This window comes from Amblyomma mixtum, chromosome 6, assembly GCF_055824585.1.
Source record: "Amblyomma mixtum isolate Tamu chromosome 6, ASM5582458v1, whole genome shotgun sequence".
NCBI classification, from domain to species: domain Eukaryota; kingdom Metazoa; phylum Arthropoda; class Arachnida; order Ixodida; family Ixodidae; genus Amblyomma; species Amblyomma mixtum.
Genome location: NC_143017.1, coordinates 160,901,638 through 160,916,642, shown reverse-complemented (window position 1 = coordinate 160,916,642; position 15,005 = coordinate 160,901,638). Strand labels below are relative to the sequence as shown.

Below are 15,005 nucleotides of genomic sequence, written 5' to 3'. Positions count from 1 at the left end.
GCCGAGCTGCATACTGGGCACGCCGCTTAGAAAGTCTTTGTTCACGCTCTTCTTCGGTCTCCGTAGCTCGCTGTTGCTTCCTTTTGCATTCTGCCTTGCGGCTTTCGCGGTAGGCGGCATTGCAACGTCTGGCCACCGGAACGCTGCGCGCCCGGTTTTGCGGCTAATGGCATGACGTAAGACCGCTAAGCGCGCCGCACGCGGCAGGAGCGGGAGTTAGGCCGCGCTTGGTAGCTGCGGCCTCGCTACGCGACGGCGCAAGTTGGAGCCCCGCTCTTTCAGCTGTGATGTCAGACCGCTAAGCACGCCGCGCGTGGCAGGAGCAGGAGTTAGGCCGCGCTTGGTAGCTGCGGCCAGCGCTGGATTAAGGGGGGTCTAAGGGGGCTGCAGCCCCGGGCCTCACCTGCGACAGCAGCAGAAGGGGCCCATTTATTCCAACTTTCTTAGTACATGGAACCGCGGGCAATGGAACTTTGAGCGACACGTATGAAGCGCGAAAACCAGAACGAAGAGATGTGCCCCCACCTTATGTAACTTCGTTAGCCTAATCAGTTGGGGAGAGCTTGTCAAGATGCAAAAACAGCAATCCCTCGCCACACCGAGAGGGCCCTCTTTCTTACGAAGCGATACATGCGTTTGCTTACGAATTGCGGAAAGGTTTTCGTGGTTTTCTGTCAATCCCCCCGTCCAGTGGCGTCTGATGGTGCAGTGTTGAAGGTGTAGTGTGTTTGAGAATCCTGGCGTCCGCATAACAGGCGGGACCCCCGGCTCGCCGCCAAGCATTCTGCTGGAACTGCTTTCATAATCCGCTAAAAATCCACTAATTAATTTTTAAAACTGCACATATATCCTCTAATAAACAGTGTGGTGCAAGATGTAAAATGTACTTGCTTTGCGCCCTCTGCATGGCTTACAAATATAGACTGTTGAGAAAATAAATGCGCACAGTAGAATGCTTCTCTCAGCGGGTGGATTGTTCCGAGTTCTAATTTCGCGCAGATATGACATTTGGTTGTCATAATTATTTTATAGAACACCGGGTTTTCTTCTTTATCTTGACAGTTTCACTTTGTCCTCCGGCGGCCACTTGGACAGCAAAACACTCGTTTATGGGTTTATGTTTAGGTTTAATATCACAAATCAACTCCGGCTATGCGGGACGCCGTAGTGGAAGGCTCCGGATAATTTCAACCGCTTCTTGGAAGCCCCACATTTTCACTTTGTCCTCCAGCGGCCACTTGGACAACAAAACACTCGTTTATGGATTTATGTTTAGGTTTAATATCACAAATCAACTCCGGCTATGCTGGACGCCGTAGTGGAAGGCTCCGGATAATTTCAGCGCACGGGCCTCTAGCATTTCGCCTCCAGCGAAATGTGACCGCCGCAGCCGGGGCATTTTATTTTGTTCGTTCTTTTTTCTTAGGATTACTTTTGTAAAGCCAGGTAAAATTTATTTTAAGGAAGTAAAAGGCAGAGTAGTTGCCTCACTTCTAGGTGGACATCTCAACCGTGTCTTCTCCTCTCCTCCTCGCCACCCCCTCCCTTCTCCTCCTCGCCACCTGTTTACCCTTCGCCGCTGTTTTGCCCATCGCGTCCTCTATTGCAAAGACATATATACACAAGCCGATAGCATGATAAAAGTGTCATATCCAAGGCAAAAGCGCATGAAAAATTTGGCACTTTTTCCCACTTCCGATGTCTCGCAGCTGCAGCTGATAATGCACTCAGGTCACAACCTGGCGCTTGTAGGTTCGATTCCCGGCATGCGCGTCGATCGACTTTTTTTTTTCTAGGCAGCATTGCGCTTAGCATTGCTTAAACTCACGCAGGCCTTTTCTAATAAGAAACTAGCCTCAAGCTAGGATCCCTCAAGCGCATTAACCGTCGTTCGTCGTGGCTTTTTTTCTCTCCTCGCAGGACAAAAAAGAAGAGGCAGCCATGTCTGGTCCACGACGTTCCGTAAGCACACGATTTTTCTTGCAGTCGCTGTTGCCCAATCAACCAAACGAGCCCTATACTGTCCACGTTGTCGAAATATGGGCAAAAATTGCGAACTCCTAGAATTTCGTCGTTACAGGCCCCAACTATGCAGAAACGCCGGCGGACTTGTTCAAAAGCATATCTGTAAAATTAAATATACAAATTTACCTACTTTATGAAAGTAACAGCATTTGCTTATGCGCCATAAAAAAAAACGCAGAACGTAGCGCAGAATAGAAACGCAGAATAGTAGCGGTAAAAGTGTGTACATACGCTCATGAATATACAATAAATCAACACCGAAATTTAAGATAATTTCATCGCCTGCGGGTTGACTTTGCTTTGAGGGATCTTGCAGCCCACGTTCTGCGTCTTCGGCATCTGTCAGTTTGTTTTTTTCACCTCGGGCAGTGCTTTTAATGTCATGCTTTGAGGATTTGGTGCGAGCAGGAAATAAAGTTATTGATATTTCCATAGTCTACACCACACGTGACACAAGGATCATTGCAATGGAAAGTAGCCAACTGACAGAAATAAAAATAAACATTTCATGTTGCTATTAGCGGCAATGCGTAAAGAGTATCAGAGGATTAAATAGTGCCACAAATATGTGGGCTGGTTCAGAACAACCCGTCTTCTCTCTTCCACGCAAGAAAAAAAATGGAGGGGGAGAAAGACTGTCATACATACAAAGTCAGACTCTGCACGCAACTCTGTGTTGTTGGGACTTTGGGGCATCCCACCACTGCCACCACTGTTGGGACTGGGTGTCCGAGCCAGGAAACGGTCGAGGCGACGGTGAGTCAAATGACTTTTATGTACAGTATGTACAAGGGCTTTTACATGATACAAGGGCCGAGAGCACTACGGGCTAGCACAAAGAAGGGCGGCCCCGGCGGCGAGCGTAGCTCCGGCGTGATGGCTCTTCTGCTGCTCGGGCTCAGCGCGGCTCCGTTTTTAAAGCCACCGGTGTCCGTTGAGGCAGCCAGCCGTCCAAATCCTCCAATCCTCCACGGCACTGGCCACCGTTCAAACTAGACAAATGGTCGAGAGGCGGGTGGCCGGCGAAGCGTCGAAGGAGTTCGCACCGACGGTGAGGAGGGGAGGAGGAAGGTTCCGCGTCGGGCGTCGGCGAGGCGGGATGATTCACGCTACACGCCGCGACATGTCCGAGAGTCTGGGCTTGCTTTGCGCGACGGCGAGCGCGCAGCGCTGGCTTCCAGAGGCCAGCCAGCGAAATGTGGGCGCCAGCACAACAGCACCACCGCCGCCAGACAATGCGCCACGAAGACGAGCTACTTCCGCGTGGCTCGGATGCGAGGCGCGCTCGTACGCCAGGCTCCTCCAAGTTCTCGTCCGGTGTTCAGCCGCAGGTAGCTACAGGCTCCTTTCCGTGAACAGGTCCTGCTCGTCAGGACAGGATCACTGCTCCGCAGCTTTGTCGCCCAGGTGACTGGATCAGCTTCGCTCGGTCCGTCGGAAGAGCTTGCTTCTCAGCATCGGTCGTTGATCGTTTTGCATGTTGCCAAGAACCGACCGACAACAGGCAACACCCAACACGAGCAAGTGCCCTCTGTCACCCGTCAAAACACCAGACTTAAAGGTCACAAAAACTCCGCTAGCAATAGTTCTGTCCCCTTTTCGCTCCCTCTTCAACAAGAGACACATGTGGGATACAAGAACTCTAAAATAATTAACTCAAACAAAGTGTCAAACACAGGAAACACTCAAACAAATTTGCTCTCTTGAGATCACTTGGGTAGGAAAACTCAGCTGAGGCCACAAATGAGGGCATCAATTTTGCCCCAAATTACGAGCGAACTTGGCAACTATTCGCGAAGTGACAAAATATAAGTCATGAGGAGGCGAAGGCAGCCTTGCTTGGAGCGCAAGGCTTAGTGCGTCTACGTCAGCGTTTAACTCACTTGTAACGAACGTTAAACGACACCCGCTACAGCGGAAGCTAATGACTCTGCCTCTTTCACTGTGGCTGCGCTTGGCCTCTTTCACTGTGGCTGCGCTTATTTTCTCTCTTTCTCTCTCTCTCTCTCTCTCTCTGTACTTGTCCTTCCAGTTTCTACGGGCGGTACAGTATGAGAACGATTTGTTTTCTCTCATTGACGACTTATCCCGTTCCTTGCGCTTCGCGCGCCAGTTGCGGCGTTCAATTGCGAGTGCGCAACGCTTCCGATGGGACCGTTCTTTCTTTCTCTTTGTTCGTGGCGGCAAGTGAGACCTCACACGAGTCGTCCATTTCTCGCGCACCTTTTTGCCTCTCCTCTGAATGTGAGGTTCGCATCTACACGGCCTTTTGCTTTCACGCCTACCGAATAGTTATCCGGACACGCGGCTTTCCATCGCGATAACTGTGCTTGGCCGAGCACATAGACGGTTTCTTGCCAATTTTCTTGCCCCTGTCACTGCGGCCTCGTACAATCTTGCCCTTTTTGAGCCGTACACGCGTTTTCCGTGCGCGCGCGTGCCGCTTTCTGTGGGACCGCAGTGTCTCCCGTGACTGCAGCGGAAAGAGAGAGCCTGCATGAGAGCACGTGCCTTTGCGCGTCTTGCTCTCTCTGTGCTGGCGGCAAGATACACCCCTGCCTCTGACTTCTTGAGCTTCTTGAGCAGCGCTCTCTTGTATCTCGGTTTCCTCCGAAGATACTCTTTCCCGCGCGAATGCTTGTATGCTTTCTTTTTGCAGTTTACCTTACTGCCCAGATCAATCTGCCTCGGCACACTTATGTGTTTCGCTTTGCGCGATAGCGACGCCTGGAACACTTCCTTAGCTCTGATTCTGACGCTAGTGTCAGGGCTGTCGAAGTGATTGACTTTGCTGCTATCCATGTGCCGTTGAAGCTGATGCTTCCGATGGTGGCAACCCGTTCTCGCGCGTTTGCCCTTTCTCTCTTTTCGGCGGCGACCGTCTTTCTTATGCCTGCCTTTCATCTTTCGGCGGCACCACTTTTTCTTTTCTTTTGCCTGCCATTCATCGTCTTTCGGTGACAGCTCTCTGTCTTGAGCTTGCCTTTACTGTCCTTTCGAGGACAGCCTTGTTTGTCTGTCACCTTGTGGTGATAGCTCACTTTTCGGAACTGGCTGTTACTTTCCTTTTGGTTGAAGCTTCCTATCTTGTGCTTTCCTTTCAGTTTCTTCGGTTGAAGCACATGCTGCTTTTGTCGCCTAGATTTCTGCTCTCTGTCAATATCACTGTGATTGTCAACCGATTCACGTGCCCTACCTAGATCAGGCCTGTCTTTGGCGCATTTACTAAGTTCCTCAAAGCTGCGCTCTTCCTGCTCAGCGTCTCGGAGTGCGCATTCGTCCGTCCCCATCTTTCTCGGACAGGTTGAAGTCTACCGCCCCTATGTCGTCTGGAACGTTCTGTTCTCCACTGTCGTCCAGCACCTTAGTTTCTTCAGGCGCAGACGAACCAGTGTTTTCTACTGACATTACTGCTGACACGCAGCTCCTCTCGTCGTGCTCCTGACGCGTTTCAGCCCATTTCGGATGAGGGTCGCCTCTGTACTCGGTCGCGATGTTCCCGCTACTGCAGCTGCTTTCCGGAACGTCGCAAAGCTCAGAGCAGTGCGAGAGCACCAGACTCGTTTTGCATCGCTCGCCAGAAACACTAATGCACGACTCAGCGTTCGCAAACTCTACATGCGCCCGCTTCCGTTGATCGGAAGTCTCAGGTTTCGGCATTTCTGCTGAATGCGATGCACAACACGGTGTGCCATCCTCGTTTACTTCGCTTGCGTCGGCGCAGGCGTTTTCACTAATGTCCAGACGGACGTCCTCTCTGCCCTGTTTGGCAACTTCCCCTGCTTTCGACACGCTAGGAGATCCGCTTTCCGGTAACACCGCCACAATTTCAATGGGCGAGACCTCTGTAAGTGCATCGTCCGGTGCTGTGATTACGTTATCCGATGGTAGAGAGGTTTCTTCAGGTGACGAATGCGAGGCAACTTCCACTGTTATAGCAGCAGTTACATCTGCCACGTACGGACTACCTTCATCTGTGCCGCACTGGCAGGGCTGCTCTACAGCGACGCACTCTACCTCTGTGTCACGATTTTCCGACCCTTCAGCATTTTCGAGCCACTCTAAATTGTCGGCTTTAAACTGGTAGGGAAAATCATAAAATGATGGGGTGCTATTCTCTCGCAGGTACCTTTGGCGAAGGTCCAGCGGTGACACGTTATATCTCGTCAGGAAGAAGCTTTTCAGCTCATGTAGTCCGCCAAGCCGCCGTCCAACAGGCGCTTGACAACGTCATACGCTTCGCTGGAAAGCAGGGCTACCAACTTCTGTGCCCAACCCTTCCGCTCAACGCGCTTTTTCTCGCAGACGCGCTCGAACTCCGCCAAATGTTTCGCCATATCTTCGGCGATCACGAAGGGCCGCTGCCTGTCTCTCGGCTGCCGACCGTTAGTCTCATGCAGAACGGACAATGTTTTATATCTCTCGAAACTGATCTGATGCGCTTCAAGCTCCAGGTCCATCAGTTTCTTAGCGCGAGCACGCCATTTTATCTCAAGCTGCCTCCTTTTTTCTGCCTCTTCGCGCTCAAGCTGCTTCTGTTTTTCTGCCTCTTCGCGCTCACGGCGCTCTGTGATCTCTTCCCAGGCCTCATTGGCTTCCTCAGCCGTTACTTCCTCTGCCCGCATGATCTCAAGAATCGCGTGCTTTCGTTTTGCGGGGCCCAAACCAATGCCCAACTCTTCACAAATTTCGATGAGTTCCTTCACTTTGAAGTTCTCCATCGCGCACAATAGCCTCTTGTAGTTTGCCCTTTTCTTAAAATTTCCTTGCCGTTCACTACTATAGCGCTACTAGTATGAAACGCGCAAGTAATTCTTTCCAACAACGCCTCATTTACTCCCTCTGCACCAGCTTTCGTTTCAAAGCGCTCCGACTCGGCTCGAAACAGCAAAGCTCTTTCCTGTGCAACGCACAGCCCTACTCTAAACTACAATCACGTGTGCTAGAGCAGTCTGGCGAATTGAGGGGAAAAGCATCAGGCACTCACTGCGCCGAGGTAGCTGACGCCTGTCGATCCCGCAGCTGCCATCCACTGTTGGGACTTTGGGGCATCCCACCGCTGCCACCACTGTTGGGGCTGGGTGTCCGAGCCAGGAAACGGTCGAGGCGACGGTGAGTCAAAGGACTTTTATGTACAGTATGTACAAGGGCTTTTACATGATACAAGGGCCAAGAGCACCACGGGCTAGCACAAAGAAGGGCGGCCCCGGCGGCGAGCGTATAGCTCCGGCGTGATGGCTCTTCTGCTGCCCGTCTGCTGCTCGGGCTCAGCGCGGCTCCGTTTTTAAAGCCGCCGGTGTCCGTTGAGGCAGCCAGCCGTTCAAATCCTCCAATCCTCCACGGCACTGGCCACCGTTCAAATTAGACGAATGGTCGAGAGGCGGGCGGCCGGCGAAGCGTCGTAGGAGTTCGCACCGACTGTGAGGAGGGGAGTAGGAAGAAGGGTCCGCGTCGGGCGCCGGCGAGGCGGGATGATTCACGCTACACGCCGCGACATGTCCGAGAGAGTCTGGGTTTGCTTTGCGCGACGGCGAGCGCGCAGCGCTGGTTTCCATAGAGGCCAGCCAGCGAAATGTGGGCGCCAGCACAACAGTGTGCACAATCAGGTACACAGCGGTGTGTGCACACAACCAGGCTGTTGCAGCCTTGTGTCGACTCCCACTGCCATCGTCTCCTAATTAGTTCGGAAAGCAGGCATACATCCGCAGCCGCGCTCCGACAACTACTATTACTCAGGGGCTTCTTAGGAGAAATGAAGAACTAGTCTGAAATGTCGACACACTGGGGTCAAGGACACGTTTCAGATGTGAATGTACCGGGCTTCTTTTGAGCTTTTGGATTTCTGTTGGGGACTTGAGAGAGCATAAGTGCCGACGGTTGGCTGCACGTGTGGTTGACGGTGAACGTTCCCTTCCTTTGCAGGCGTCGTTCATCGCACCATCGAAGGTAAACTCATATCTTGCTGGCATACCCTGTCTGCAATGCGTGGTCACTCTATGCGTACGGCCGGCCATGTCTATTGCACTGCTTTGTTTGACTTTGACTGCTTTATCCGCTCATTTCTGTTCGTGCAGTCCCAAAAAGCGAGCCGACAAGTCGCCCACTGAGAGTGACGAAGAGTGCAACTTACTTACGTGAGTACGCCATCACTACCGTCTCGACGCCCTGCATTCGAGATGGCGAGAACAGAAGAAAAAAGCAAAACGCCCACGCAGCGTATGATTAGTACTGCACGAATATTGCGTCATTAGTCATCTTCACTTTATCCGGTACAAATTTTTCGTTATATCCGGATATCTGCTTTTTATGTAAACGTATACAACGCAAGAAGACAAATCGTTTGACACCCCTTCGAATGTCCTACGTCAATTAGTTTGGCTGTAATTGACATTTGAAGTTTCAAGAAGTCATGGTTTGGGAACCAAAGGTCGTCGGTGCGGATCCCTATGATTATACGCTTTGATTCGACTAGTAATCTTATGCTCCGTAACGCGCTGAATGGTTTCATACCACTCCGAACATTCTACGCCAGTTAGGTCGTCCGCAATCTGTCCACCAATGATACCACCCACTGGTCCCACTTGTAGCTCGTCGCATGCAACATTCCGAGGTCGTGACTTCAATCCCCTCCAGTGGCTTATCTACTTTATTTAAACATATCTGAATTCTGCACGGACACACAAATTTGTGGGCAGGACACGCGCTTTCACTAACGCTGAAACCGCCCACCGAACGCTGAACGAATGTGCCCTAACATCTTACCCTCGTTCGTGGCAGTTGTCTTTTCCACATCTAAAGAAGAATAAGCAGAACTGCGTAGTGTGTAGGAGAGCGTGGCACCAACGAGACAGAGTAATAAGCGCTAGTTCTGCTCCTTATATCTAGTTTCTGCACTTTTCGAGCCTCCATGAAGCTTCCATGAGCCTCCATTTTCTTGGTCACTGTAACAGAAACAGAAGTCAAGGTAAAGTGAAAATTTATTGCACTTGAGAAAACATTCGCCCTTCTTTGCTGCAGACCTTTCATCTGGACCATGGGAATGGTGCAGAAGCTGGTGCAGTTCTGCTCGTCGGAGCCCGACTGATTCGCCAAGACCTGGCCGTTAAGCTAGCCGCTCGCCAGAGATGAATAAAATTCGAATTTGCTGAGTTGCAGCTTTGCTTTTTAACCTTTTGACACGCCATTTTTATTTCGGTCGAGATTAAATATTTTCCTGACTGAATAGCATATTGAGGGCTTAAGAAAGGTTATTTTTTCAGCGCTATTTTCATTTTTCAGGTTATTTTTTCGCAAAACTGTTTTTCCTGCTGCTGTTCTATCTACTCCTCCAATTTGAACCACTGGGTCAGCGGCCTCACCGCGGCATGTGGCTAGGTCAGTAGAACTTCAGTCAAGGAGAAATTCAGAAATCCTCAATTGCTGTGCATTGCACGTGCACCCTGAAGAAACCCAGTTGGTCAAAGTTAATCTGGTGCCCACCGCTATGGCGTTCCTAATAGCTCACGTGTCGCTGAGGAATGTTAAGTCACATAGTTTACAATTTAATTTTTTTTTTGCAATTTCTAGGGAGCTCAAGTTAGTCTTGTGTCTATTAACGTATATTTCCCACCATAGGAGAGTAGGGAGACATTTACACCCATTCGTATAGGTTAGGTTAGGTTAGGCTAGGCTAGGCTAGGTTAGATTAGGTCAGGTCAGGTCAGGTTAGGTCAGGTTAGTTTAGGTTGGGTCGGGTCGGGTCGGGTCAGGTCGGGTCAGGTCAGGTCAGGTCGGGTCAGGTTAGGTTAGGTTAGGTTGGTTGGTTGGTTGGTTGGTTGATTGATGGCGTTTAACGTCCCAAAGCGACTAAGGCTATGAGAGACACCGTAGTGGAGGGCTCCGGAAATTTGGACCACCTGGGGTTCTTTAACGTGCACTGACATCGCACAGTACACGGGCCTCTAGAATTTCTCCTCCAAAGAAATTCAACCGCCGCGGCAGGGATCGAACCCGCGTCTTTCGGGTCAGCAGCAGAGCACCATAACCACTGGGCCACCGCGGCGGCAAGGTTAGGTTAGGTTAGGTTAGGTTAGGTTAGGCTAGGCTAGGCTAGGCTAGGCTAGGTTAGGTTAGGTTAGGTTAGGCTAGGTTAGGCTAGGCTAGGCTAGGCTAGGTTAGGTTAGGTTAGGTTAGGTTAGGTTGGTTGGTTGGTGGGGTTTAACGTCCCAAACCGACTAAGGCTATGAGAGACGCCGTAGTGGAGGGCTCCGGAAATTTCGACTACCTGGGGTTCTTTAACGTGCACTGACATCGCACAGTACACGGGCCTCTAGAATTTCTCCTCCAAAGAAATTCAACCGCCGCGGCAGGGATCGAACCCGCGTCTTTCGGGTCAGCAGCCGAGCACCATAACCACTGGGCCTCCGCGGCGGTGAAGTTAGGTTAGGTTAGGTTAGGCTTTCCATAGAATACAAAGACCAAGTGCGGAACAGTGGGAGAGTTTGCTCTTCAGCGGCAACCCGGTTCTAAGGAGAGAAATGTTCATCTATGCCCAGCGAATAGCCAAGCTCAGCGGTGCCCTGCAAGAGGGGCGCCGACCTCTGTTGACCGTAAAATAGAGCAAATAAAGTTTATCCTATCCTATCCCATCTTTCAAGTGCACAGATATCGCAGAGTAGATGGGCCTCTAGAATTTCGCCTCCATCAAAATTCGACCGCCAAGAGCAGAAAGCATATTTATATATATGTGCACTGGAGAGGTTGCTTTGCCTGCAAGCTCCTCCAAAGCAGCCTTTTTCGGTGGCCTGTAGGTTAGGTTATGTTATGTTATGTTATGTTAGGTTAGGTTAGGTTAGGTCAGGTCAGGTCAGGTTAGGTCAGGTCAGGTCAGGTCAGGCCAGGCTAGGTTAGGTTAGGTTAGGCTAGGCTAGGCTAGGTTAGGTTAGGTTAGGTTAGGTTAGGCTAGGCTAGGCTAGGCTAGGCTAGGCTAGGCTAGGTCAGGTCAGGTCAGGCTAGGCTAGGTTAGGTTAGGTTAGGTTAGGTTAGGCTAGGCTAGATTAGGTTAGGTTAGGTTAAGCTAGGCTAGGCTAGGCTAGGCTAGGTTAGGTTAGGCTAGGCTAGGCTAGGTTAGGCTAGGCTAGGTTAGGCTAGGCTATGTTGGGCTAGGTTAGGCTAGGTTAGGTTAGGCTACGTTAGGCTAGATTAGGTTAGGCTAGGTTAGGTTAGGTTAGGTTAGGTTAAGTTAGGCTAGGCTAGGTTAAGTTAGGTTAGGCTAGGCTTTCCATAGAATACAAAGACCAAGTGCGGAACAGTGGGAGAGTTTGCTCTTCAGCGGCAACCCGGTTCTACAGAGAGAACTGGTCATCTATGCCCAGCGAATAGCCAAGCTCAGCGGTGCCCTGCAAGAGGGGCGCCGACCTCTGTTGACCGTAAAATAGAGCAAATAAAGTTTATCCTATCCTATCCCATCTTTCAAGTGCACAGATATCGCAGAGTAGATGGGCCTGTAGAATTTCGCCTCCATCAAAATTCGACCGCCAAGAGCAGAAAGCATATTTATATATACGAGGGGGGACCCAAGAAAAACCGAACTGAGAGCGCGCTGCCATTCGTAGACGTAGTAGAGAGTTGTACCGCTAGATGGGGTTAGTAGAGACCTTCACGAAACAGCTGTGCAGACGACATCAATTTTAAGGTAAACATTTCAGCGTACTGTTGTGTTTCGCTTGCAGTTATTTGTTCCGCCTGCGAAATCTTTATGGCAAATTTAAAAGAACAAAGAGTGTGTTTGAAGTTTTGTTTCCTGCTTGAAAAATCGGCAACAGAAGCTTACCAAATGTTGCAACAGGCTTTTAAAGAGGATGCTATGAGCCGCACACAAGTGTTCGAGTGGTTTGGGCGCTTCAAACGTGGTGAGATGAGTGTCGAAGACCATGCTCGTTCTGGGCGTCCTTCAACGTCTCGAAACGATGAAAACGTTGAAAAAATCCGTGAAAAAATGAACGAAGATCGTCGTTCCACGATCCACCAAATTTCAGAAGAGACAGGTGTGAGTTGGAGCTCGTGTCAGCGAATTTTGACTGAGGAGTTGCAAATGAGACGTGTTTCTGCAAAATTTGTTCCTCGCATTCTCACACAGGATCAAGAGAACATTCGATTGAATTTGAGCCGGGATTTAAAAAATGAGATTGAAAGTGATCAAAACTTCTTGACAAAAGTCATTACAGGTGATGAGAGTTGGTGTTACGGTTATGACCCAGAAACTAAGCAAGCGTCAAGCCAGTGGAAGTCTCCCAACTCTCAGAGACCAAAAAAAGCAAGACAGTTGAAGTCCAATGTGAAGACAATGATCATTGTCTTTTTCGATGTTCGCGGAATTGTGCACCAAGAATTTGTTCCCCCTGGCCAGACTGTTAACCAGCACTTTTATTTTAAGTTTTAAGACGTCTGCGAGAGGATGTGCGGAGGAAACGCCCGGACTTTGGCGATCAGGTGACTGGTTCCTTCATCACGACAACGCCCCCGCACACACGGCCTTACGAGTAACCCATTATTTGGCCTCTCGGGGATGGGCTGTCGTTCCCCACCCTCCATATTCACCAGACCTAGCCCCGTGCGACTTTTTTCTCTTTCCGAGAATGAAGAAAAGGTTAAAAGGGAAGCGTTTTGGTGATGTGGAGGCCGTACAAACAGCTTCGCAAAGGGCACTGGACGATATCAAAGTTGAAGAGTTCCAGAGATGCTTCAAACAATGGGAAAAAAGACTTGACAAGTGCATCGCATTTCATGGAGATTACTTTGAAGGTGACTGAAGGAATTTTGTGCAAGAGTTAATAACTAAAGTTTTTATACAAAAAATCCGGTTTCTTTTGGGTCCCCCCTCGTATGTGCACTGGAGAGGTTGCTTTGCCTGCAAGCTCCTCCAAAGTGCACAAGCAGCCTTTTTCGGTGGCCTGTAGGTTAGGTTAGGTAAGGTTAGGTTAGGTTATGTTAGGTTAGGTTAGGTTAGGTTAGGTTGGGTTGGGTTGGGTTGGGTTGGGTTGGGTTGGGTTGGGTTGGGTTAGGTTAGGTTAGGTTAGGTTAGGTTAGGTTGGGCTAGGTTGGGTTGGGTTAGGTTAGGTTAGGTTAGGTTAGGGTGGGTTAGGTTGGGTTAGGTTAGGTTAGGTTGGGTTAGGTTAGGTTAGGTTAGGTTGGGTTGGGTTAGGTTGGGTTAGGTTAGGTTGGGTTAGGTTGGGTTGGGTTAGGTTGGGTTAGGTTAGGTTAGGTTGGGTTAGGTTAGGTTAGGCTAGGTTGGGTTAGGTTGGGTTAGGTTAGGTTAGGTTGGGTTAGGTTGGGTTGGGTTAGGTTGGGTTGGGTTAGGTTAGGTTAGGTTGTGTTAGGTTAGGTTAGGTTGGGTTGGGTTAGGTTAGGTTAGGTTAGGTTGGGTTGGGTTGGGTTGGGTTGGGTTAGGTTAGGTTAGGTTAGGTTAGGTAAGGCTAGGCTAGGCTAGGCTAGGCTAGGTTAGGTTAGGTTAGGTTAGGCTAGGCTAGGCTAGGTTAGGCTAGGCTAGGCTAGGCTAGGCTAGGCTAGGCTAGGTTAGGTTAGGCTAGGCTAGGCTAGGCTAGGCTAGGCTAGGTTGGGTTAGGTTGGGTTGGGTTGGGTTAGGTTAGGTTAGGTTGGGTTGGGTTGGGTTGGGTTAGGTTAGGTTAGGTCAGGTTGGGTTGGGTTGGATTGGGTTGGGTTGGGTTAGGTTAGGTTAGGTTAGGTTGGGTTAGGTTGGGTTGGGTTGGGTTGGGTTGGGTTAGGTTAGGTTAGGCTAGGCTAGGCTAGGCTAGGCTAGGTTAGGTTAGGTTAGGTTAGGTTAGGTTAGGTTAGGCTAGGCTAGGTTAGGCTAGGCTAGGCTAGGTTAGGCTAGGCTAGGCTAGGTTAGGTTAGGCTAGGCTAGGCTAGGTTGGGTTGGGTTGGGTTAGGTTGGGTTAGGTTGGGTTGGGTTGGGTTAGGTTAGGTTAGGTTAGGTTGGGTTGGGTTGGGTTGGGTTGGGTTAGGTTAGGTTGGGTTGGGTTGGGTTAGGTTAGGTTGGGTTAGGTTGGGTTAGGTTAGGTTGGGTTAGGTTAGGTTAGGTTGGGTTGGGTTGGGTTGGGTTAGGTTGGGTCGGGTCGGGTCGGGTCGGGTCGGGTTAGGTTAGGTTAGGTTAGGTTAGGTTTATTGGGTTTAATGTCCCAAAAAGTAAAGGGCTCCAGAAATTTCGGCCAACTGGGGTTGGGTGGTTACGAAGAGATTACAGCTTTACATGGATGAAGACCTGTACCCACATAGTATGTTCGGCTTTCGAGCCAAGCTATCCTCCCAATACGTTCTCGTACAGATCAAGTTAGAGGTCCTCAGTAATATCCCGTACAACGGAGAAAACGTACTCCTGGCGCTGGACGTCAAAGGCGTCTTGGATAACATGAGCCACGAAGCCTTCATAAAAAAGCTAAACCACCTCAACAGCGCGGTGACAGAATACGCAGCTACGTTAAGGCCTATCCAACCGACGGCCACGGTGGGACTGGGCGACCTGCACAGCGACATGTTCCATAACCCCAACAAAGGAACGCCGCAGGGATCGGACATCTCACCCATACTTTCTAACATCGCTATGATCGCGTTGCCCTGCAAGCTTGAAAAAATCGAAGGCATCCAACACGCCATCTACGCCGACGACATCACAGTCAGGACCAACTAGGGCTCGCTCAGCCAAAAGGAAGACTGCTTGCAGGTGGCAGCCACATGCGTGGAAGAATACGTCAGAGAAAGAGGCCTCACCTGCTCAACGGAGGAGTCCAAACTTTTGAGAGTAAGGAGAGGAAAGAAGACGGAAGAAAGCCTCAGCACCAACATTGAGGGACAGAGGATACCGGAGAAAGACCAGATCAGGATCTTTGGCATGTGGGCAAAGACCCCAGAGATGCTCTCACACACTCAGCCTCCAAACAACAGCGCAAGTCGCAAGAATGATAACCCCTAGAGTTGCAAAAGAG

The 15,005-nt window shown here is 50.3% G+C and overlaps 1 protein-coding gene across 1 annotated transcript in view; it reads left to right on the top strand.

Annotated features, from left to right (window-relative positions):
* LOC149341016 (uncharacterized) overlaps nucleotides 1–9,109 on the top strand; it is a 29,508-nt gene extending 20,399 nt beyond the window's left edge. The window contains exons 9-12 of the mRNA XM_089551219.1: nucleotides 1,921–1,962; nucleotides 7,948–7,971; nucleotides 8,100–8,159; nucleotides 9,043–9,109. Of these exons, the coding sequence (XP_089407345.1) occupies nucleotides 1,921–1,962; nucleotides 7,948–7,971; nucleotides 8,100–8,159; nucleotides 9,043–9,109 (193 nt within the window). The remainder of the gene's footprint in view (nucleotides 1–1,920; nucleotides 1,963–7,947; nucleotides 7,972–8,099; nucleotides 8,160–9,042) is intronic.
* Nucleotides 9,110–15,005: the final 5,896 nt, after the last annotated feature.